This window comes from Vombatus ursinus, unplaced genomic scaffold (genome assembly GCF_900497805.2).
Source record: "Vombatus ursinus unplaced genomic scaffold, bare-nosed wombat genome assembly UNPS02007612.1, whole genome shotgun sequence".
Taxonomy (NCBI): domain Eukaryota; kingdom Metazoa; phylum Chordata; class Mammalia; order Diprotodontia; family Vombatidae; genus Vombatus; species Vombatus ursinus.
Window position 1 is genome coordinate 1,688,411 of NW_020947390.1, and position 23,621 is coordinate 1,712,031.

At 35.9% G+C, this 23,621-nt stretch overlaps 1 protein-coding gene across 1 annotated transcript in view; it reads left to right on the plus strand.

Moving 5' to 3' along the window:
• CNTN5 (contactin 5) overlaps window positions 1-23,621 on the plus strand; it is a 541,975-nt gene that overhangs the window by 432,171 nt on the left and 86,183 nt on the right. Inside the window, exon 13 of the mRNA XM_027849527.1 lies at window positions 19,540-19,698. Coding sequence (XP_027705328.1) covers window positions 19,540-19,698 — 159 coding nt within the window. The remainder of the gene's footprint in view (window positions 1-19,539; window positions 19,699-23,621) is intronic.

Here is a 23,621-nt window from a genome sequence, read left to right on the forward strand (position 1 = left end):
GATGAAATCACTAACAGAGAGAATATAGAAAGACAGGTGGGTTCAGGAGAGCAACTTGTGAGGCCCCTGCCAGAGAGTGGGCCATTGATGATGATCCAGAAAAGGAGACAGAATGAGCAGGCAGACATGAAAGAGGAGTTTCATGAAAACCCAGAGAGGAGAGAATATCTGGGAGAAAAGGATGGTCAACAGTATTAAATGTTGTAGAGATGTCAAGAAGGATGAGGACTGAAAAAAGGCTGTTCCACAAACATTTTATTAAGTTACATACTATAAGAAAAATCTATGCTAGATACTTGAGAAACAAAGACTGAGATCCCTCTCAGCTATGATGTCATGTGATGTTTCCTCCTCGAGCTTACAGAAATGTACAACTTTGCACTGAGGATCTTGCCATAACAGAGGGGACAGTTGAAGGATTTTCTTTTCTCTGAATCCAAAAGTATAAAGCATTACTGTTCTCAGGCCCAAGGGAGAAGAATCTACTTCAGGAAATATTTGGTAATACTTTCTGAATAATTGTGGTGAGGAAGAAGACAGCACTGGTTTGTCTCAGCCTCAAATATCTCACACAACAGTTTGTCTTTCACCATGGCATGAGTTATAATTTGGTTTCATTTTCACAGCACTGCACTCGTGAGACACAGAGGTCATGATAATAACAGAATTGATCCAAAAATTTAGCTCTGACTACTTTTCAAAACTTCGAAGCACAAGAGTTCACAAAGTACTTAAGACAACTTTTTTATTGTTTTCTTTTTCTCACATTCGAGTATTGTGCAGTAAGTTGTTTTCCCAATTTTTGAAGGGTTTGTAAATTTGTTATTAGAGAACTGTACACACCTTCAAAATGATGATAGTTTTGGATTTGACTTATCAGGAGGTTCCATTGTTAAGAATATAAACTTAATAATGTTAAGAAGGGGAGCTGAGTTTCTCAATATGCTACAATGTTTGGGGCTTGGGAGTAGGGAAGGAAATCTCAGTTAAGTTGAGGAGCAATGAAAATTACAGTTCATTTCTCAAGTAATTTTCTTAGGTGTAATGAATAATACATTTACAAATCACACTCATAATTCACGTTAAAGTTTTCAAAAACTGTTTCTCAGAACAACTCTGTGAGTCATATAGTACACCTGGTTTTGACACCATTATATATATAGACAACTGAACTGAATCTCAGAATGATGGAGGGACACCTGGTGAACTGTCAAAGTCAGGAGTCCAATTCAAGTCTCTCCTACCTCTGATCCCAGTACTCTTTCCATTACACTGAATTGCTTCTGGATATTAATCAGTATTAATTAGGAAATGAATATTAATTAGTACTTAATTCACAAATAATTAACTTAAAATCTAAAGCAAGAGCAAATGTGTCTGTTCACTTGAAGTAAAAATATAAAAGGCCTTAAAATTAGATGGAATAAAGTTTTACTTCTGAAAGAAAGCATAGATTTAAAGATTTCCTTGAGAACCGGAAGGCCTGGATTCAAGTCCAGCCTCTGACATGTACTGGCTTTATGATTCTGGGCAAGTCATTTTAACCTCTCATTGCCCTAGGGAACTTTTAATACATTGCACTCACCTTTCCATATGAAGTTCCCTTTGTTAGTGAAATCATAGGTCCAATCTCTGGCCCCTATTTAGGCAACAAGCTAACATGAAGATTCTTAGCTTGAGTTTGGTAATTACTTCTCAGTTTTTTGACTAAGATCAAGTTCTTGGCTTTACCAAATCAGTCATGAGTGCTATGTTAAGCCCTAGCTTCAGATAAGACTATAGCTATATTGCAAACATATCAATTATTTGCCTGTCTTGGGCTTTACCTCCATACACAAGTGAGATTGACTGAATGCAGGATAACTTCCTTTTGGCTCTTTACCTAATTTTGAACTTGGCTTTTTTTTTCCCCCGCTAATTACATTGCTGTCACCCAGATAGAACTTTATAAAGTTATAGAAACTAAGTAAAATATCAGTTGTTCTGATAGCTTAACTAATATCAAGTAGGATTTTATTTACTATGAAGAAATATTAGTTTTCTCCGGGGCTAAACTTTTTCCTTTTTTGTAACTGTGCTAGGAGGAAAGTAGAAACAAGGCTATATCAGAATAGAGGAACCATGTCTCAGTTGAGTTTCAGTGACTTCTGTGTTTGGGCTGTGATTTCATGATCCCCCCAAAAAAATTGGTTAAGAAGTAGAGGAAACATCAGATAAGAGCCTAACTTATCTTTTTATCCACCTAGTATCAAAAAACTGATTTGTCTGACTTGGGCTGGCTAATTTTAAATGTATTTAATTTAATTGATTGGTTGCTTGACTGAGCATATCTAAAAATATAGTCAAAACAATTAAACCAATCTGCATGTGTGTGTTTGAATATGTGTATATATGTCATTGTGTCTGTATGCATGTAAATACAGAATCAGTAATCAGGTAAGGGGTTTGGATTAAGAAGGTATTGATTAACATGCTGTAGAGCACAAATGATTGAATAAAATAATTTTTTTCCCCTTTTCAGTTTATCAACTTCGGATTATATGGATACAACTTCCATTGCTCACAAAATTTTCTTAGCAAAAGCTTTGACTGACTTTTTTATTCCATTAAAAAAAATTCTAGGCACCTAAGTACTATGTTATCTGTGTCCTCATAGTTATCCGGTTCAAAAAAAAATATTTTTTTATATTTTCATGATGAATTTTATGCAACTAATTAATGAGAAACATTCTGGGGTGGGTTTCTTTTATTATTTGAACAACTGTTTTAAATATCCACTTTTCACATTACATAGCTAGAATGAACTTATCGATGATTGATTTCTAGGGCTATTACAGTGAGAGAACCTGGGTTCAAATCCCACCGCTGATGCTTACACCCAATATGACTTTAAGCAATCATTTTACCTCTCTTGGCCTTAGTTTTCTCATTTGTAATACAAAAGCATTGGACTAGATGATTTCTGAGGCAAATTTCCTCCATATCTGAATCCATGACCTTATGATACTTGTTCAGTATATTCAATGTCCACTGTCATTCCAGGGGGGAACGCTTGGATATTTTTTTTTCATTGGTTGTCTTTCCAGATTTCAATTGTAACTTATGGCTGTATTAACTAATCTTTTCTTAGTATAGCCAAGTACCTCATTTTTCACAAAGCCAAAGAAAGAGATTTTATACATACACATACACACATACATACATATATATGTATATGTGTTTGATTCATGTGTGTACTCATGTGTTATCATGGTAGTATTGAGGTTTCATCAGTGTAGTATATAAATATCCAAGTTATTACAAGAAGGTTTATGGTCTGCTGGAGTTCAACTAATGACATGGCCCCATCTCCAGACAAGACAATGGCAGAATGGTAAGTTTTTAGATTCTGCTTTAAAACTTAATTTTATTTCACCCAAGGTTTTGCCCACTGTCGTTTTCTAAAACAATTATCTTGTTTATACTTACAGTATAAGACACCCTATACTTTTATTTCTTTATCATTCTTCACTGAAGCAATTCCTAAGCAGATTTGATACAGAGAAAAAAAAACTCACCTTGCTTGGAAGAAACTACTTGTGCCTTTTTTCTATTATTTGAAAACTGCAGATTGGCTTTTGTTCTTCTGGCAACACCTGGCAAAGGTAATGTCTCCGTTTCACTACATACTCTTTAATTTGAAATTACAAAGCCAATTAACTCTCTAACGAGTTAGAGCAATTGAGGTGAAAGAGTCAGAAAGAACTCTTGAACACCAGATGAAGTCTGTTATTGCCAAGAATAAGAATAGATGAGCAAAACTTAGTAAAGTTGATTCTGATTTAAATAATTCTTCCTTGTCTTTTCTAAAATGTGTGATTGGTGTTGTTTTATGCAAACAGGGCAGAATCCAGTTAAACAGATTTGTATTCACATTTGTAATTCTTGTAAACCTGAGTTGAAATTCTATATTTTTTGGTACTTAAGGGGAAGGAAAGGGAACAAGTACTTATTAAGAGCCTACTATGTGCCAAGCACTATGCTAAGTGATTTATAACTATTATCTCATTTGATCTTTATTATAACCCTTGAAGTGGCTGCTATTATTTTCCCCATTTTGCAAATAAATAAACAGAGGGTAAGTGACTTGCCCAGGGTCAAAAAGCTGGTATCTGGGGCTGGATTTGAATTTAGGTTTTCTGACTCCAGGTGCAGTGCTCTATTTAATTTGCCACCTAGTTGTCCCTATTAAGGAATGACTGTAGCTGAAGACACTATAGGACTACAGGATTACATTTATTTTCATAATTTAGGGAAGTTTGTTGGAGTACCTAAAGATTAGAAAGAAATCAAATGTATTGTCTAATTTTAGAAAGCATATGCATTAAAGCAGAAAATAGTGTGGACAAGTTGGGAAGGGAAAAAAGCAAATGTAAACAGGATGAGTTATAATAAGGATATTTGCAGGGTTATGTACTGTGGAAAGGACAACAAATTTCCATAAACTCTGGGTAGGACAGAATTCCCTTTGTTTAAGGACAAAAGGAAAATGATCTATAGGACTGTACTAATGAACAAAAAAAAAAAGCAAATTTTGACAGGAACAAACAAATATCCAATTCTATGATATGGCAAGGTATATAAAACGTTTCCTGAGAGCAATCCGTTTATTTTTTCTGAGAATTAGCATGCCATCTCATATTCTGATTTCCCAAGTATTTTTCCCCATCATGGAAATACAAGTAACTATATCATATTCATTAGTAGGCCATTTCCTCCCCTAAAGTGTGACTTCTCCAAAAGTCTTTTTCTTCCAGCCATTACTAACCTTCAATAGATATTAAAGGACCATATTCATGGCCCTTCTGGAGTTTTCCAGACTTCCAGAAGATTCTAGAGCCCCAAAGAAGGCAAGATATATCTGAACCATCAATTTGACTGTTGTCATATCAAGACCAGAGAAGAAACCCTACAGGGAAGCAACAGGAGATCTAGAGTACCAGATATGAAGTTAGAGGACCTGTATTTGAATCCCAGTTTTTCCACTTAATGCAGCACCTCTGTGAATTTGGGCTCATCACAGACTCTCTTAGCCCCAGGTTTCGAATCCGTGAGGAGATTGGAAGGTCCCTTCCAGTTCAAAGTCTATTATCCTATGGCAGAAACAACCCAATCACAAAAAGTCAGTTTATCCTATAATTTCTTCAATCTTATGACAGTCTACCTTTCAGTGTTCCATTAAGATAGAACCATTTTGACCCCAAAATTATCAAATGACTGCATTGTTTAACATATGAGGACAATAAATGGACATAATATTATTTCTTCTGCAGTAACTATGGTGAATAGTCTCTAATGATCTTAGATTTAGTGTTAGAAGGGATTTTAGAGGTCAAATGCATTCATTTAACAGAGAAAGAAACTGAAGGCCAAACAGGTTATTTGACTTCCTTAAGGTCATGCAGACTGTGAGTGACAGAGCTAGAATTAGAATCCAGGCTCTCTGACTTTAGATCTGATTAATGTAGTAATGAGTCATCTGCGGTCCTATGGGAATTCAATTACACAAACTACTATTTTCTTGTAGCAAATTTGCTTTTGTTGGCATTGTTCCTATGTACTGAGGTGCCCTCTTGTGGCAGGGTTCTGTTCTTTACCCTGTTCCCTCCTCCAGAAAAACTTTTCTCGGAGCATATGGGAAAATTTCTATGTATGGAGCAAAAGCTAGTGAGTTTAGGAAAATTTTAGCCTTATGCTATGTTGTAGAAGCTGCACAGACAATAGGGTTCAGGTGCTACTGAATCAAGTGTTTTTGGAGCAGATACTTGTGTAGACAAGGCCTGAGTGAAGGCATGAGGTAGGAGTATTTATACCAGATGTCCCCAAAAGTCACTGCAGTTTTAAATAACTTAAGTAGTTTTAAACAGCTTAAAACTGCAGAAAGACTTTTGCAGACACCCTGTGCTTCAGTTGCATTTTAAATATAGAAATATTAATGATTATAACCATATTATTTATGAAAAATTTCATTCTCATGAAAATTGATACATATACATTCTTCTATGGTACTTTTCTATAATACCAGCTTAGCAAGTTGTAATACTATTAAAAAACAAAAACACGCCTCATTTTAGGTCATTTGAAAGAATACTAATACCACAAAAGTAAAAGGAGCACCTCTGAAATTCTAGTTAAACATTTGGAAATTGTCTTTATAGGCTACTTAAATCTATTATTTTATAAGTAAGATTAAACCTGAAGCTATTTCATTGATTCATTTTAAAACAGCAACTATGAAATTATACCTTAGGTTTTTTTTTCTTTTTAAATTTTTGTTGAAATATGTTGTTGTTAAACCAGTACAAATTAAAAATAAAAAGGAAAAAAATGAAGGAACCTGGGTCCAATTCCAAACCCTGATGTATTTGGGCTCTATGGCCTTGGCCAAGTCACTTAATGTCTTAGTGCCCCAGGAAACACTCCAAAACTATAAATTAGAGAGAAGGTGTCAGTGGAACTGTCTTTTAGCAATGCAATGGTATGTCCAATCTTTAAAAAAAAGTAAAATCATTTTGTTGTTAGATTATATTCATTTCCAAATGTAGCCCTCTTCCTTACCCCCTGAGCTATCTCTTTTGTAACAAAGTATAAAAAAGAGAAATTAAGCAGTTCAACAAAACCAATGAATGTATCAGTTGGCCCTAAGAGTATGTGTGGCAACTGGATGACATAATGGATAGAGCACTGGGCTTGGAATAAGGAAAACTCATCTTCAAGACTTCAGATCTGACCTCAGATATAAGGACAAGGTGACATAACAATCAGGATTCAAACCCAGGTTCTCTGACTCCAAATTCAGAAACAGGAAAAAAAAACACATCTAAAGGCTTTCTTCCCCTCTCCTCCTCCACTTTTTTGCTTTTTTTCATTCTCCTTTTCTTCCCCCTCCTCTTCCCCCTTGGCTAACCCCTTTTCCTCCTCTCCTACTCTGAGAACTTAATCAGCTGTACCAAATCATCAGCAGGCTCAAATCAACTTAGTAAAGAGACATTTTCATTAATCTCAGAAAATTATGACACAAAACAAGTCTCTGAATTATGCTTTGTTCTGGAAGTTATTGGATCATATAATTATTTCTTTCAAGACAACTCAAGTAATAGAACTGTTATTAGTAAACTTGACTTAAAATACAAAATCATTGTTGCCCAAGGCATTCCAACACCTGAACCCCATCTGTATATTGAAACTAACTTCTTTTGTCTCACAAACTTGGCTCCCAGAAAGTTAAGCCAAACTAATAAGCAGCATTGATCACATGTGACTATACCAAAAAGGTGGCATTACAGCCTCTTTCCCTGTAATCCATCCATCATCAAGTGCATCTTTACAAATGATCAAACCTCTCAGGCCACCATATTTAAACATCCTTACTGCAGCGTATTGTCTCCATTTCTCCAAGTGAGTTAGAGTATGTTCAATATTCTTCCAAGTTTACCATCAGTCTATAAGAGATATAATCTGTCAGGCTGTGCCAAAAAGCTTAGTGGTACATTGGTATAACTCATCCCACAGTGGTATAGAAAAAAATTGGAAAATGGGCCACTAGCCAGAAGGAAACCACTAAGAAAGCTCCATTTCTATGAATTCTATTTTTTCATCTCTAAGAAGCCCATTGCTGATAAGTCTAATTCTTAGAAGGCAATATTAACTCTTTTCAGCCCCTAGATGACTACTCATTAACTCAGCTAGTTAGAGCATAGAATTAATGAGGCAAAATTTATGAGTTTATGTCCATAAAAGCCAGTTAGCTAGTCTCTTCTATGTCCAAAAATTGTACACCTAACCCAAACCAACCACTTTGCAAAAATGCTGTTAGCTACTAATCTAGGCTGACTATGAAAAAAATTCCAAGCATGTGCCCTATCAAATGATAGTATATTACTACATTATAACAGTAAGGAATACCTGAGCTAGAATTTGTCTTAAGACCTAGTACCCCATGCAACATTAGTATCTTCTTTGTCTCACTGGGGATACTAATTGTGTGACTAGTACTACTACTACTACTAATAATAATAATAATAATGATAATAATAATAATAATAATAAGGTAACATTTATATAATGCTAGAAGCTATGCAAGCCACTATCAATACATTATTTCAACTGAGCTAACCTACTTCACAGTACAGTTATGAGAAATAGGTAATAAGCATATCTATAAATAACTCTTAAGAAGAACCTGCTGACAGAGGTTTAACAGTCTATATACAGCCATATATTATTCTTTATATACTAATTTCCATGGCAGAACTTTAATGAGTCACACACAATAAAGAGTTTAACAGATTTATAGAAGGCTTTCCAGTAACACCATGTCTGGCGCATTGTAGCTCCCCATCCAGTACATTCTTCAAAGATTCCTTTTATTCATCTGTCGTCAGCTTTTATGTAATACTAACTTAAGACATTAATCCCATAAAATTTGCTTCAAGTCAGCATCTGGGTTAGTCATGATTTTAAAATAAATTATTTGAATTGCTTTAATAGTTTTTTTTTCTGTTTTGAACAATAAAATGTCTTTTTTTCCTTTCAGATACGATTTCTCAGTGGATGGACAGCATTGCTTTTCTGTTAGAACTTATGTACTGTGGACATATTTTAGTCATGTAAAAATTATTAAATATTTAGACTATTTCATTGCATGGAATCATTGACTAATTTTTACTTAATCTGAAGCTTATTGTAGTTAGGTAAATAGTTTCTGTATTTCCTAAAATGAAAAGTTAGAATGCTTACAATAGATATTTAGCTTATCTCCCTGGTCTAGGCATTTACTAATTGGACTTAGATAAACAAAATGAAGCAGAAAATTGAGGCAATTAATCCATTTATACAGGTCACCAACATGCCTTTATGCTATATATTTGGATGTTTCAGATGACAAAGATTTGGGGACCCCGAGCTAGATGATGTTCTCAATTCTCTGAGAACCTTGAATACGCACAGCCTTAAAGATTCATGACTGCCTACCAATAGTACACTTTTAACATATGGCAGTTCTCAAAATTTTTTTTCATCTGTGACTACTTCTCTTACAAATTAAGCTTTATTGAAAAGAAATGAAATTAAAGTTCCTATTGAATGAAATAACAAAAAGAAAATGATAGTGTTAATATTATTAATGAAAAGTACATGTGTAGACATTGCCATATTACAATAAAAATATATGGCATTTATATAGTACTTTAAGGTTTAAATAGTACTTTAAAATATAAAAATATTTTTAAAATATCAAAAATATTTGATCCTCACAACAATCCTGGGAGGTAGAAGCTATTAGTATCACCATTTTACAGATGAGAAAACTGAGGCAAACAGAGGTTAAGTGATTTGCCCAGGGTCACACCGCCAGTATGTGTCTGAAATAGGAAGTGAACTCAGGTCTGCCTAATTCAAGTTTAGTTCTCTATCCATTGGTATTACACAAGACCAGCCAGGGACTACCTGGCAATCTCAGGGAAAATACAGCTGATCCAGAAAACATATCTAAAATACTATTGCTGTTCTCACCAAATTGTCACAATTTGCATTTGTTCTGGCAACTATGGTAATCCCCAGATTTCAAAGGAGTAAACTAGAGAAGCCCAAGAGTTTCATCAGGGCATCTGTCCCTCTCTTTCATGATCCCTACTATCTCCTCTCCTCCACATGCTATTGAAAATGAAAAAGAAACACCTTTCCTGAATTAAGCAAAGAGGGAAATATAGACAGAAAACAAAGTGATAATGGGGAAAATATGAAGAATAAGTAGCCAATATAACATAATGTTCTGAAAACAACTGGCATTCAACCTGAATTGAAGAAATGTTGAAAAAACTAGAGGAACACAAACAGTGAAATGGGGGAGGGGGGAAAAGGAACCCAGAAAGACAGCATGAGCTGATAATAACCGTGTAAATATAGATGGGAAGTTTTTGAATGCCTCATCTACATGATTTCTTCCACATTTTCCCATGATTTCTCCTGACACACATATGCATGCTTTTAAAATATGTTGGTCCACACATTTAAAATATGAGAAATAATGAAAAATAAAGACAATGAAATAGTTGTAACTCCCAATCTTCTTGAACTAAGTATCTTAGAACAGTCAGCTAGTGGCCAAGTGGCTGGAGTGCTCTCCCTGTGGAGGATATATGTAAGGGCATGACCGAGAGTTATACAGGATAAAAATGTAGGGATTGTTTATGATCTCCAGTTTTGTAGAGATCCCCCACAATGACAAGATCACAGATTAAATGAAGTAATAAAGGATTTTACCAAAGGAAATCTAGCAAACAGAGGGGAGAAGTATGGTGGGAGCATTTGGGTTGAGGATCAGTGGAAGGAGAAATAGAAGCAGTGTTGTGGTGACTGCATATGATAGACCCAAACCCACTTATTTCTCCCTTAGGAATCATGCAACATCTGTTGTTTTGTAAACAAAATATCCAGAAGACTGAATAGTTATCATTTTTCCCATATGTTTTGCCATTTTATATGCAGAATTTCAGAAATTGCATAATGTTAAAATGAAGACTTGACTCGTGCTAAACTGGATCATTGAACATGGACAAACCAGATAATTCAGGCCAAAATTTTATTTTAGGGATTGTTTGTCTATACTTATCTGATTCGGTAGTTGATGGCTATATCCATCTGGGCATTTGTTCTATGCATGCCTACTCCTGTTGTCCCCTCAGAAAGAATCTACAGGAACTGTTTTTCTTTCATGTTGCCTACTTCTATATGTGTTTTATAGTCAATTGGTTTTAAAATATAATTAAATCAAAATACCTTGACTTATTTGACATCTTTACTTTAAAAGAATTTAAATAAAAGATTTGTTTGTGAATTGTTTTAAATCATATAAAAGTTTGATTTTGCACATAAAGCAACTGTGAGGGAGAAAAAAGCAAAGAAGTGGCCAAACCAAGTAAAATTAAATTTAAAATGAACAGATTAATACTAAAGAAAATAAACAAAAAAGCATGAAAGCTGCATGTTCTGGGATCAAAGAGGGTGTGGATAGCTGGCTCATTATCACAAAAGCCAGAAAGATTGCTTGGCCAAGAAAATCAATCTCAAGCTTGTTGGAATACTTGGACATATATTAATACACCAAAAATCAACAATCTCATCTCTTCCTTCTTCTCAGCCTCCCAGTTTAGGATTCCCACATAAGATGATAATGTTTATACATATCTAGGGAAAAATGAAAGAAATGGGAAGATAGATGAGTTACACAGTGCTTGGGAACAGCAAGATGACACCTCACAACCAATCAACAAATTCCTATTAAGCATTGACTATCCTCTAGGCACTGTGCTAAGTGCTGGGATGCAAGTATAAAGAATGAAATGACCCCTACTTGCAATAAACTCACATTCTACAGATAATGTGGAAAATACATAGGAAATATGTGTGTATATATATATATATATTCATAAATATAAAGCATATAAAACAGTTCAGTACAAGAGAGGTTGGGTGTGGGTGCTAACGATTTGGGGATTTCATGCAGAAAATGTTTGCCTGAACTTCGTCTTTTGGAGGTACTTTATAGACAGAGGTAAGGAGGAAGTGCATTCCAAGCATGGGAGAAAACTCATATAAAAGCTCAGTGATAGAAGATGGAGTGTCATGTGTGAGGCACAGAAGAGAGTTTGACTAGGTCACAGAATGGAGTGAGAAAGAGGGAATCCAATGAGCCTGAAAAGATAGGGTGGAGCTAGGTTGTGTGGAGACTTAAAAACCAAGCAGAGGACCCAAGATGCAATAGGAAGCAAAAGAAAGATATAATCAATATGTTTCCCCTTTCCTGAAAGTGCAGTAGATCCTTGACTAGCAGTCTTTGGAGACTGAGTTGTCACCACAGACTTTTATGTGCTATTGCAGATAAAATTTTCAATATCAAATGTCTTCTGTGTTCGTTATGCCATTATTCATCATTTAAGAAACTTATCATCCTGGGGCAGATAGATGGTGCAGTAGATAGAGCACTGACCCTGAAGTCAGGAGGACCTGAGTTCAAATCCAGCCTCAAACTAAACACTTGACACTTACTAGCTGTGTGATCCTAGGCAAGTCACTTAACCCTAATTGCAAAAAAAAAAAAAAAAAAGAAACTCATCATCCTATTCCATATCAGGAAAACACCAGCAGCTCAGACTGACACAAGTTGTGGAGTCCCAAACTCCTTCTGCCTCCCTACCACCTTGTTTACCATTTTGCTATTCTTCATGACCCTTTGGAATAGATCCATGACAAATGATTAGGAATTACTATATGAAAGAAAAACAGACCCTCAACCTAGTAGTAACAAGAACTATGTGAATGATCAGAAGTTCATTTGATAAACAGTTGGTTTATCAAATTGAATGAGTAATTAAATGAAATTTAACTCAATATTGGAAAGCATTTGCATGATTAGAGAGTTAGTTGTGAGTTTTAAGTTTATGCAAAGATGGATAGTGGAAGTCTTTAATCAGATGTGAAAAAAAAAGTTCCACTTACATAATTGCCTATATTTCAACATGTAACTGAAATAATATTTGAGTGCTAACATTACCAGTTATTGTCAGAGCAGTGAATTTGGAGTAAAAATAAAAAACTCCTTGGTTCCAAGATTTGCTACTCATTGCTCTGCTACTTACTCTTTGACCTTGGCCAGACACTTCCTTATGGGGAACTTAGTTTCCTCACCTGTAAACTAAAGGAGTTAGAGTAGGATGGTCTCCTATGATCTCATTACTATTAATTCCTTTATAAAATGAAGAAATTGGATGAGATGACCCTTTGTGGCTCCAAAGTTCTATGATTCAATTCAAAATTACTCAGCTAAATTATGATTTCTTAGCTCAGTATCATGACATCAGAATAACTATGAGAATTCTTGAGGTAATAAGAAAGTCTATTTTGTGCTTGTGTATATGTATATGTATTTTTAATTTGCCTATTTTATAAAAATTGGTTTTCTAAAAGAGCAAAAAGATATTCTCTTTCAAGAGGAGAAAACTATTCTCAAGCTAAACATCATATCCATGAGATGAGTTAGTATGTCTAGTAATGTACTTAGGCTTTTATTCAATACAGATTAATCTAATAACTGCTAGAGGAGTGGATGGTCCACAAGAAGATGGCATCTCCACCAAAATTAAGTACATCACAGGGCATTTATGGTGGTCGTTTTCTGAGTAAAGCTGACTAAGGAAAATTTGAGCAGACTCTTCACTTTTACCGTGAATTGTATATTCTCAAATAAAAATTTGATTTTGGGGGTCCTAAACAATAACAGTCCTAGAGAGAAAAGCTTCCCAGCCTAACTGTCCAGCTGACACTATGAATGATTATGGCTGAGCATAAAATTAATGAGATTTTCACTAAGTGAGTGACATCTGCATAGCTCTCAGGTCCTGGCTAGTTGTCATATATTTTTCATCACGGAGGCATTCACCCCTTATTAATTCACTTAAAGGTGCCTTGTGTTAACTAATAAAGCCTTTTCATCACCCTTTAACTCTCTGAAAAAGAAGTAAACATCACCAATAAAGATATCTTTATGGAGGCTTAAAATAAGAGTATATTGTTTAATGTAAATTTTATACAAACTTAAAATTCTGAGTATTTTAAGTTTATGAACATCCAATATATAATATATTTCTGAAAGGGGATCTTTTTTCTATAAAAAAGAGCTTAAGTACATACTCCAAATATGAACATATACTCTATAATATATTCTTAGATATTTTCTACTACTACTACATAAATTTCCTAGGAGCAGAGATATCGTCACATGGACAGTGTTAATTTCACACTGACAACAACAACAACAACAACAATAACAATTTTTTATAGCATTGTAATGTTTGCAAAGTACTTTACAATTATTATCTCATTTAATCCTCACAACCCTGATGGTAGGTATTCTTAATATCCTTATTTTATACATGAAGTAACTGAGGCAGGGAAATGTTAAATGACTTGTCCAGACTTACACAGCTAGTAAATGTCTAAGGCCACATATGAATTCAGATCTTGTTGACTCTATGTTCAGCACTCTATCCACTGCATCACCTAACTGCTTAGTGTAGAGGAAAATGAATTAAGAGTGGGAAGACCTGTTTCCATGTCTTCCATTTACTGAGTGATTTATATGAACCTTGCTTTTCCCATCTGTAAAATGGAAATAATACTGTACCACCTACCTCACAGAATTGTTTTGAAGAGCTAGAGAGAGAATGCATATAAAATACTCCATAAATACATTGTCACCATCTTTATATTTTCCCTTAGAGTTTAGAACAGTACTTTGAAAATAATTTACTCAATCCATATTTGTAAATACCCATTTATCATGCAGACACTTCATTTCAACATGCTCTTAATAATAATTCAGTTCAAAATAATTAAATAAAAGGCGAATTCACTTTGTACCTTACCTAGTAGGGTTTACATATTATTGAAAGCGGGCTTTCAGAAGTTAGTTCAATTGCATGAACTAAAAGGAGAGATGTCTAGTGTTGCTCTAAAGTTCTTGTCATGTTCAGACAGTCAGTTAGCTAGTATTTATAGTGCCAACTATATGCCCAGGCACCATGTCAAGCATTAGCACATTTAGAAAGAAATAAAAGAAAAGGCAAAGAAAGGCAAAAAAAAAAAAAAGTCCCTGCTTTGAAGGAACCCATAGTTTAAGGGGAGAGACAGTATACAAACAACTATGTACAAACAAGGTATATATAGGAGACATATGTAGAGCCTTCCAAGCTTATATTGTTCTGATCAAACACAATGGGACACACTGTACATTGACTGCAACATAGCTGTGTAATTTTGGTCCTCTTCAAGAATGAAGGACAGCAACCAACCAAGGAGAAAGTGGATATAATCAACAGAGTGAAGAAGGCACTAAGTTTAAGGAGAAATGGGAAAAGCTTGCAGAAAGTAAGACTAACTGAGATTTGAAGAAAGTCAAGGTAGTTAGGAAGTAAAGATGATGGGGAAGAATGTTCCACGCTCAGAGGACAGCCAGCAAAAATAAAAGGGGGGCGGGGAGAATCTTTATATCATAACAATTCTTCTGAATTTATAGTATTCATAGCCTTCAAGAATGAATTCATAGGAGCACAGATCTAGGGCTGGAAGATACTTCAGAGATCATATGTTTCAATCCCATCATTTTACAGATGAGCAAACTGACATTCAGGAAAGTTAAGTGACTTTCCAGTAGTCACAGAGGTAGTAAGCATCAGAGGCATTTAAACTCAGGCCCTTTGACTCCAGAGCCACTAGACTACAGTATACTCTAGGATTTTTTATTGCTTAAGGTATTGTATAAATTTTCCAGTGGGATCTTCTGCTCTGAATTTATGACTACAGAATTTCATAGCTACTTACACAATGTCAAATTACTAAGCCTTCCCCACTAAGGTAGCTTTCATATACTTTGTATGTATCTTGTATGTACCTACCTATTTATATGTTGTCTCCTCCAAGCTTCTTGAAAGCAGGAACTGTTTTGCCTTTCTTTGTATATCCAGCACATAGTGTATAGCACATAATAAGAATTTAATAAGTGCTTATTGACTGACTGGATGATTCTACTGATTTTTTAATAAATTAATTCATCATATCTATCAGTATGATTGAACCACCTTGATTGAATATAATCTTATATTTGGAAGGAATCTTAAAGATAATATAGTCCAAAATTCCACATTTCATCCTGTAGGCAAAAACTTCAACAACATTCCTGGCAGGTTCATCCAGCCTTTGAAGGAATAATTTTTAAATGGAATACTTTCACTAAAAGTATGGCACAATAAGACCTATTGTACACTTATATAAACATGAATAAAAACTTAGGAAGAGGACTTAAAAATAGAGTTTTCATCTGTACCATGAAGTGTCAGTTATATCAAAAATATTTTGATACAATAAGCAAGAAGCAATTACAGTAATCCATATTCTAAGCAATAGGTAAATTGGCACTGTTTGTGATAATTTCAGTGACAAATATTTCAGAAATGTTAGCATAAGATACTTAAGAGCCAGAGAATTAGTACATAGATCATTACATATTTTATTTCTTTAAGATCAAGATTTAGTTTAAAATTTCATACTGTCTGAATCACATATATATAATATGACTAAGCTACCATTTAGAGAATGTCTTACGTATGTAAATTGCCTCATTTGTTTATCATGATAGTCTGTGATATAGGTAGTACAGGTATCGTTTTCCCCATTTTACTGATGGGAAAAGTTAAGGTCATTTAGGTAACTTAGTAAGTAGAAGAACCAGAATTTATCATAGCATTTTTCAGGCTTTAATCTGATTTAGAAGGTAACTATTTAGTGTGAGGGACTGTCTGATATTGGCAACTACCAAGTGAGCGCTGTGGCAAGATTAGGGTAAGATCTGGGTGTTTGGAAGTCGAGGCAGGGGCTGTGGTAGATGGAGTCGTGGTGAACTGGGATGGGCTGGGTACGGAGAAGCCCTGAGGCAGTGGGCAGTGCTATGTGAGATAAGCTGGGTGCAGGGAAGTAGCCGGAGCTTGTGCTCCTGAGGCAAGGGGCGGTGCCACGTGGGAGTGGGATGGCAGAGGACGAATTCCCTTTTCTTAGTCCCCTCCCTATATGCAACATCAACCCCAGACGCCTCCTTCCTGTGACCTTCCTGACTTCCTGGGTCCCTTTGTGTAGCACTGACCCCAGATGCCTCCCTCCTGACTTCCTAGGTCACGTACTCTGTCTATGCACTAATCCCAGACGCCTCCTTCCTGTATCCGGTCCTAGCCTCCTACGTCACTCCCTCCCCCTTGGTGTGCTAAACTCAGACAGCCCCTTCCGGTATCTGACCCTACAATCATTGGCTAGTAGCGGGCTGGGGAGGAGGGGCTAAGTAGGTACTTAAGGACGGAACGTGGTCGGATCACGTGCTCTCTCTTGGCTCCTGCTCTGTTGCTCTGGCCTTCCTGCTTAGCCTTGCTGTGATGGCTTGCTGTGATGGCCTCTGAACAAAGCTCTGGTGTTGGCGCCTCCGATGGCTCGTCTCTGTGTGTTTATCCGGTTGAGGACCAAATACTGATGAGTGAGTATGACTCTGGCAGTCTGCTCCTTATAGGAGGAGAGGGTACGGCGCGGCTGGCACAAGGTCGGCGCGGCCGGTACAATTTAGTTCAGTGTTTCACTAGATACATCGTCTCACTGATATGGATTGGCTTTCCATTGGTGCAGATCCCAACTTTTATCATTTTGTACAATTTACATCCATGTTTTCCTAGAGATTTTCCACAAAAGATCTAGCCAACATGCTGGGTCTTTTTTCTATTTTTTGAGTAATGGTGCAACATTCGATAAACCTTGACATTGTCCAGAATTTTTTTTTTCTCATAAACTGTTCATGGGAAACCCTTGAGATTTGTAATATATTTTTTAAATCCATCCATTGCATTTTAAACTCTTAAAATTTCTATTTTTTTCATTGACCAAACATTTATTTTTCTCCCTCCCCCTTACCCCCACCTACTGAAAAAAAAAAGGAAGGAGAAAGAAAGAAGAGATAAAGGGAGGTTGGGAGGGATGGGCCTAGAGTCAAGAAGACTTGATTTCAAATCCAGTCTCACACATTTACTATCTGCGTGACCCTGGGCTTACCCTCTGCCTCTGTTTCCTCAACTGTAGAATGGGGATAATAACAGCACCTACTTTGCAGAGTTTTTGTGAGAATCAAATGAGGTAATATTTGTAAAACAGCTCAATGTCTGGCACATAGTAGGTGCACAATAAATTTTTGTTTGTTTCCTTCCTTCTTTTTTTCCTTCTTTCCTTTCTTCCACCAAGTGATAAATTTCTTTGGGCCATAGAAACTTGTGAATATAATTTACTAAAGTGGGGGAGGGAGGGAGCACCTATGTTGGAGAAAATAATTACAGATCCTTGAAGTAAATTTCTGTTAGTAGTAATACTATTGTATCACAGAAGAAAATCAGTGATGATACATTCAAAAAGTTATATTCATGAAAGGAAATGACTGTATTATCCTCAGTGAGACTTGACCTTCTAAAATCCAATCTGAATGCATGTTGCAAGCTTAACTGCAATCAGTCATTTCAGATATATTATCATTTTACATTTTCTTTATATTGAAAGTAATTATTAATTTTAGAACAAATACCTATGTTTCAAAGTATCATATTATTTTAGTGTTATTGGTAGCTTTTGATTTTTTGTGCCAGTAATTTCCCAATATAATACACACACACATACACACTCACACAATGAATCCTCCTTTACAACAAAGAATAATAGTGAGTTGCAAAGGCAACTCATGAAACAATCCTATCTGTCAGTATATGTACCATCTTGCACCCATAGTCACCCTCTGCCAGAGATGTGCTTCATCACACTTTCTCTGGAACCACCAAAGCATTATTTTTAAGGAAAAACTGCCAAGCATCATGTCATAGCCGGAAGATACTCTAGCTATCTCAAAAGGTTTGCATACATAAATCAGTATTAGGTAGAGATCTCAGCTAAGAACTAAATTCCAACTGGTTTGTAAATTCATTCATTAGAGTCATGTTTGTGCTGTGGTTATCACCTCTATTCTTTTGTTTCAAAAAGGTTTCTATTATTATCATTTCTATGATTAGTAAGCTCAAAGTGCTTGATGATCACAAGCATATATGAATTGCTAACAGGGAGCCATTATCATGATTGAAGAGGTGAAGATTGGATCCAGGAAGGGCTTAGTTCAAATCCTGCTATGTGACCCTAGGCAAGTTATTTAATCCCTTGGCAACTGACAAGTTACAGATGAGTTGCTAGTTTAAAACTAGTTCCCAGATTAAAACCATAGCAAGCCATATAAGAATTCTATTCTTAGCTTTCACAAAAGAAACCCAACCCCTTGGATATTTTCCCAAAATAAGTTTTCAGTAAGGGCCATGGTTTTCCTTAAGCTAATACATGTCTAGATCCTAAATAATGAATTGACTAATAGCAAATCCCCATTCATAGGCATTATCCCAAGTTCAGTCCTCTAGCCATAACACTTCATGTGCCATGTGTTGACAATGTCTTAATGAAACCCAGAATTGTTTTTATTCCTAAGTGCTTTGCCTCAATCACCTTTAACTGCTGATTCTGTAAACTGTGAGCTCCCTCAACAGCTTTAGTCAATATTGGCATTTATTTCCTAAGCTTTGCTTCTCATTCTTTTTCTTTCACTGTGAAATGTGATGTTAATTGGTACTTGCCTCAAAGTATACTGTGAGAAACCAAATCAAATCTATAATTAATTTACCCTAGAAATCATGAACACCAACTGTATCCCATGACTTGTACTGTCAATTTTGGTTATTAAATATGTATTTCATTAAGATGATTATATACTTTGATCAGGCCCTTATTGGAAATGCATTTCTTTGTCATGATGACTCAATTAAGGTTCACAAAATTATTTCCCTAAAGCTATATTCCCCTAGAACTGTATTTCTTGCTGTTTGCCTATAGGTCCTCCAGGTCCTCCTGGCATTGTGATCGTTGAAGAGATTACAGAGAGCACAGCCACCCTGTCCTGGAGTCCTGCTGCGGACAACCACAGCCCCATTTCTTCCTACAATCTGCAAGCTCGAAGTCCTTTTTCCCTTGGCTGGCAGACAGTAAAAACAGGTATGAGGGGCTAATGGAAAAAAGAGAAAGCAAGAAAGGAAGAGAGAGACAGAGATAGAGAGACAGAGACAGGAGAGAGACAGTGACAAAGACAATAAGAGAGAGAGGGAGAGAGGGACTGGGAGAGAGGAACAGGGGGAGAGGAAGGAAGGAAGGAAGGAAGGAAGGAAAGAAAATGAAAAATTATGCTACATGTTTACAATGTTCAAAGCACTGTGCTAAGTGCTAGGAATACAAAGAGAAAACCAAAGCAATTCCTGCTCTCAGGAAGTTCACCTTCTAATACAGGAAAACAACACATACAGAAAGTTTCAGTTGCAAGTCAAATACAAAGACCAAGATGGCAATGCATCTTCTTAAATGTCATTTCCATTGATAAAATCATAGTGGTTTCTGATATTGAACCATTAAATGAGCCAGAAACAAGGTCCTTGGTTTAAGGACGTACTGCTATTCCCAGAGTTCTTGGGTTTACCTGCACATTGGTGGCAGCTGGCCCAAGCTAGAGATAGAGATAGTGGGAATGGCAGTCCCCTTCTCCACAATGTTTGCTCTCCTTGATAATAACTGTGAGGGCCAAACTAGAAGCAGGGAAGAAGAGGGCACTGCTATTACCGAAACTCTGGGGCTCAAAGTCTTGGGCTCTCTCTACCAAGATCTGAAAGAAGTATTTTGACTTGTCTGGCAAATGCTGCCTCCTGTTTTTGCCTCAGGGTGATTTGCTGTTTCAGATAGGCCTCCAATCTTGGGACCTGCATTAGCTGGGAGTCATGGAAACTTAACTAATAAGATAAGGAATCTCATCAATATTGATATGAATATTTACTGTTGTTTTCCAGTTCTCATTTCCATTATTCTAAAAGAATAAGAACACCGAAGAATTCCTCACCCCTTTTGGCTAAAGAAGTTCTCAAGTCAAGTTAAATCAATAATTTATATCAGAAGTTCTACATTAATCCTTCATCATGGTGGGGGATAAAAAATTCTGAGTTCTTATACCACTGGGAAAAAAGCTCTGGTGGGGTCTCTCAAGCTAAAAAGGCTTCAGCTGTGATCCAATGATCTGGATGACAGATTTTTTCTTCTGCAAAAGTTAGCTATGTAGAGATTCATCACCAATAAGTCAGCCTCCAGATAACATTTTTTGGTCAAGGCTCCTCATGAAATGGACCATTAAAAAAATCCCTCAATTTTTAAAAATCCCCTTCTACTTCCATAATGAGGTTGGGGGGAGAAGAGGGATTTCAGAATCAGACAGCGCTTAGTCTCCAAATGCTTATTTAACTTTTTTGAATCTTAATTCACAATCTTTAATATACTGTAAGAGTAATTGAACCACATCTCCATTGATATACTTACTGTAAATGAAATCATTTCTTAGACGAGCTTAACTAATGAAAAATAGTCACCCCAATAAGTGGCCTGAAAGGGCCTAAAATGATTTCATAAAACAAACACATACTTAGTCTTGTTGCCATTCAGAGACATAAAAAAGACAACACTAGTTTAGAATACACATTCTCTTAAAAAAAAAACATAATGGATGATGCCAATACAAGCAAAATCGCTTTAAAGGGGGTGGGAGAGACTAGTTGAGAAATTAAGCCTACAGAGAGTTTGATATGAAACTCAGCTAAGCCAAATCATCCTAAAAATCATTTATAGATGAAAACAGGAGGACAAGAAACGTGCAATGGAACAAGTCTTTCAATTTTTCTGTACTGACTTTTTTTTTTTCTGCAACAATGGTAGTAGAACAATATAATTTAAAGTACACAACCTCAGTAATTCATTTGAGCAGGTGACAGTGATGCTCAAGAAGATAAAATCAGAAAGAATGGCCAGATTTATAGTGTTGCCAGATTAAACAACAACATCAACAATTGAGTTTGGAGTCAAAAGATCTTGAGTGCTAGCTACTTACTAGCTGTATGACATTGGGCAAATAGATCTCCATCTCTGTTTCTCAATTTCCTCATAACAGCATGATCTCTAAGGTACTTTTCAAGTCTAACATTTTGTATTTCTATGATATACCAAGAAGAATTCTTTGATTTAGGAAGCACTAAAGGCATTCCTTTTAAGGTCTTTCCAGGGAATCTGTTTTCAAGGTTTCCTGGCAAAATGGCTAGTGACTTCAAGTCTGGAAGGCATGGGTTCGAATATCACCCCAGACACTTACTACCTATGCAGCTGTGGGCAAATCATTTGAACTTTCTCAGCCTCAGTTTCCTTCTTTGTTATATGGGGATAGTAATAGCTATAGCAGTTACCTTACAGAGTTGTTGTAAAGGTAAAACAAGTTAATATATGCAAATCACTTTGAACTCTTCAAGTTCCACATAAATATGAAGTCATTATTTTAAAGATATAAAAAAAAATTGGAAAAGATTCCAAAAGAAAGGAAAAGATCATACAAGGTATGATCCTAAAAACTAAAAATAAAAGGTAACAAAGAAGACATCAGCCACTACTACATAAGCCACCTATAGAGAATTTTTTTTTTTGGTGAGTCAGTTGGGGTTAAGTGACTTGCCCAGAGTCACACAGCTAGTGAATGTTATGTGCCTGAGGCCAGATTTAAACCCAGGTCCTCCTGACTCCAGTGCTCTATCCACTGTACTACCTAGCTGCCCCCTATAGAGAATTTTTATGAAAATGGTCTATGAATATGTTGAATTAAATTAATTAAAAACAGAAAAAGAGAACAAGCAGGATTTTGTCAATTTTTTTTTTATCATCAGCTTCTTTCTAGTGATAAAATTGATCTAGAGGTTTAGAGGCTCTTAGATCTCACTATGTTTATTATTTGTGGATATTAAAAAAAAAAGAATTGGACCCTTTAGAATAATATTTCTCTTTTTCTTAAAGCCTCTCCTCAAACAAAGTTTCTCTTGCACTCTTGAGAACAGAATATGAGTCTACAACCGATGTACCTCCAGGAATGACTTTTTGATTATTGATATCAAATAAGGCCCAAGGCATATTTTGCATAAACTCATCTAAAACTTGCTAGTGTTGTAGAGAATTCCTACAGCCATAGAGTCAGGGTTCTTCCCTACTGATGGCACAGTTCTCTGAATACTTCTATTTACAAATGACATTTTGCTCATTGTATAACACTTGAAATAGGTGGGCCTAAATATCCACAATACAAAAATAAAATGAGCGAAAATCACACAAGGCCCAGTTGATCATATACAGTGAGATGGGAAGCTCATTGACTGAGTATGTGTGTATGCAGGTAAATATATTTGTTTTGTTTTGCTTTGACAGTTTGGTTTGGGGTATTTTTTTTTAATTCAGACCTATGATTTCATCAATATGGAGAACTCAAGGTGTAGAAACTTCTTCCCTCCTTTCCATGAAAAATGACAACATTCCTGTAACTTAAAGTGTTCAAGAACCCTGGCCATATCATACCTATGGTAGAATAAACATTTAATAATAGCTCTAACTGTTGATAATTATTCTATCTATGTGTTGCTAGCCAGCATCATAGTCAGGTTTTTAAATTGAAGAGCTCTATGGACCCTGTTTTCCAGGCAGATCTAGCCTTTTGAAGGAGGGAAAGGCTATCACGTGTGATTTCTGGAACTTGACGAGCATCAGGGGAATTCATTATTAGGGAGCAAAAGGCTTGGACTTTACCCTTTATTACCATGAGTTATTCTGGCAGCCGACATCCAGAGTTGCCTCTCTTGCAACATCAATTTAGTTTTCATTCCAGGAGAGTCCGAGCCTTCAGGATGGCACCATAAGGCTAGATGCCTACATGAATCTCTGAGAAAAAGTGAGCTAATCAGAATATCAAGGATTTATCTGTTCTTTTCTCCCCAGGGAAGTTCAAACCCTCAAAGTGATCTCAAAAGACTAGGTACCTGTGTGCAACTCCAATGAAAATGGCTACCTCAGCTATAGGC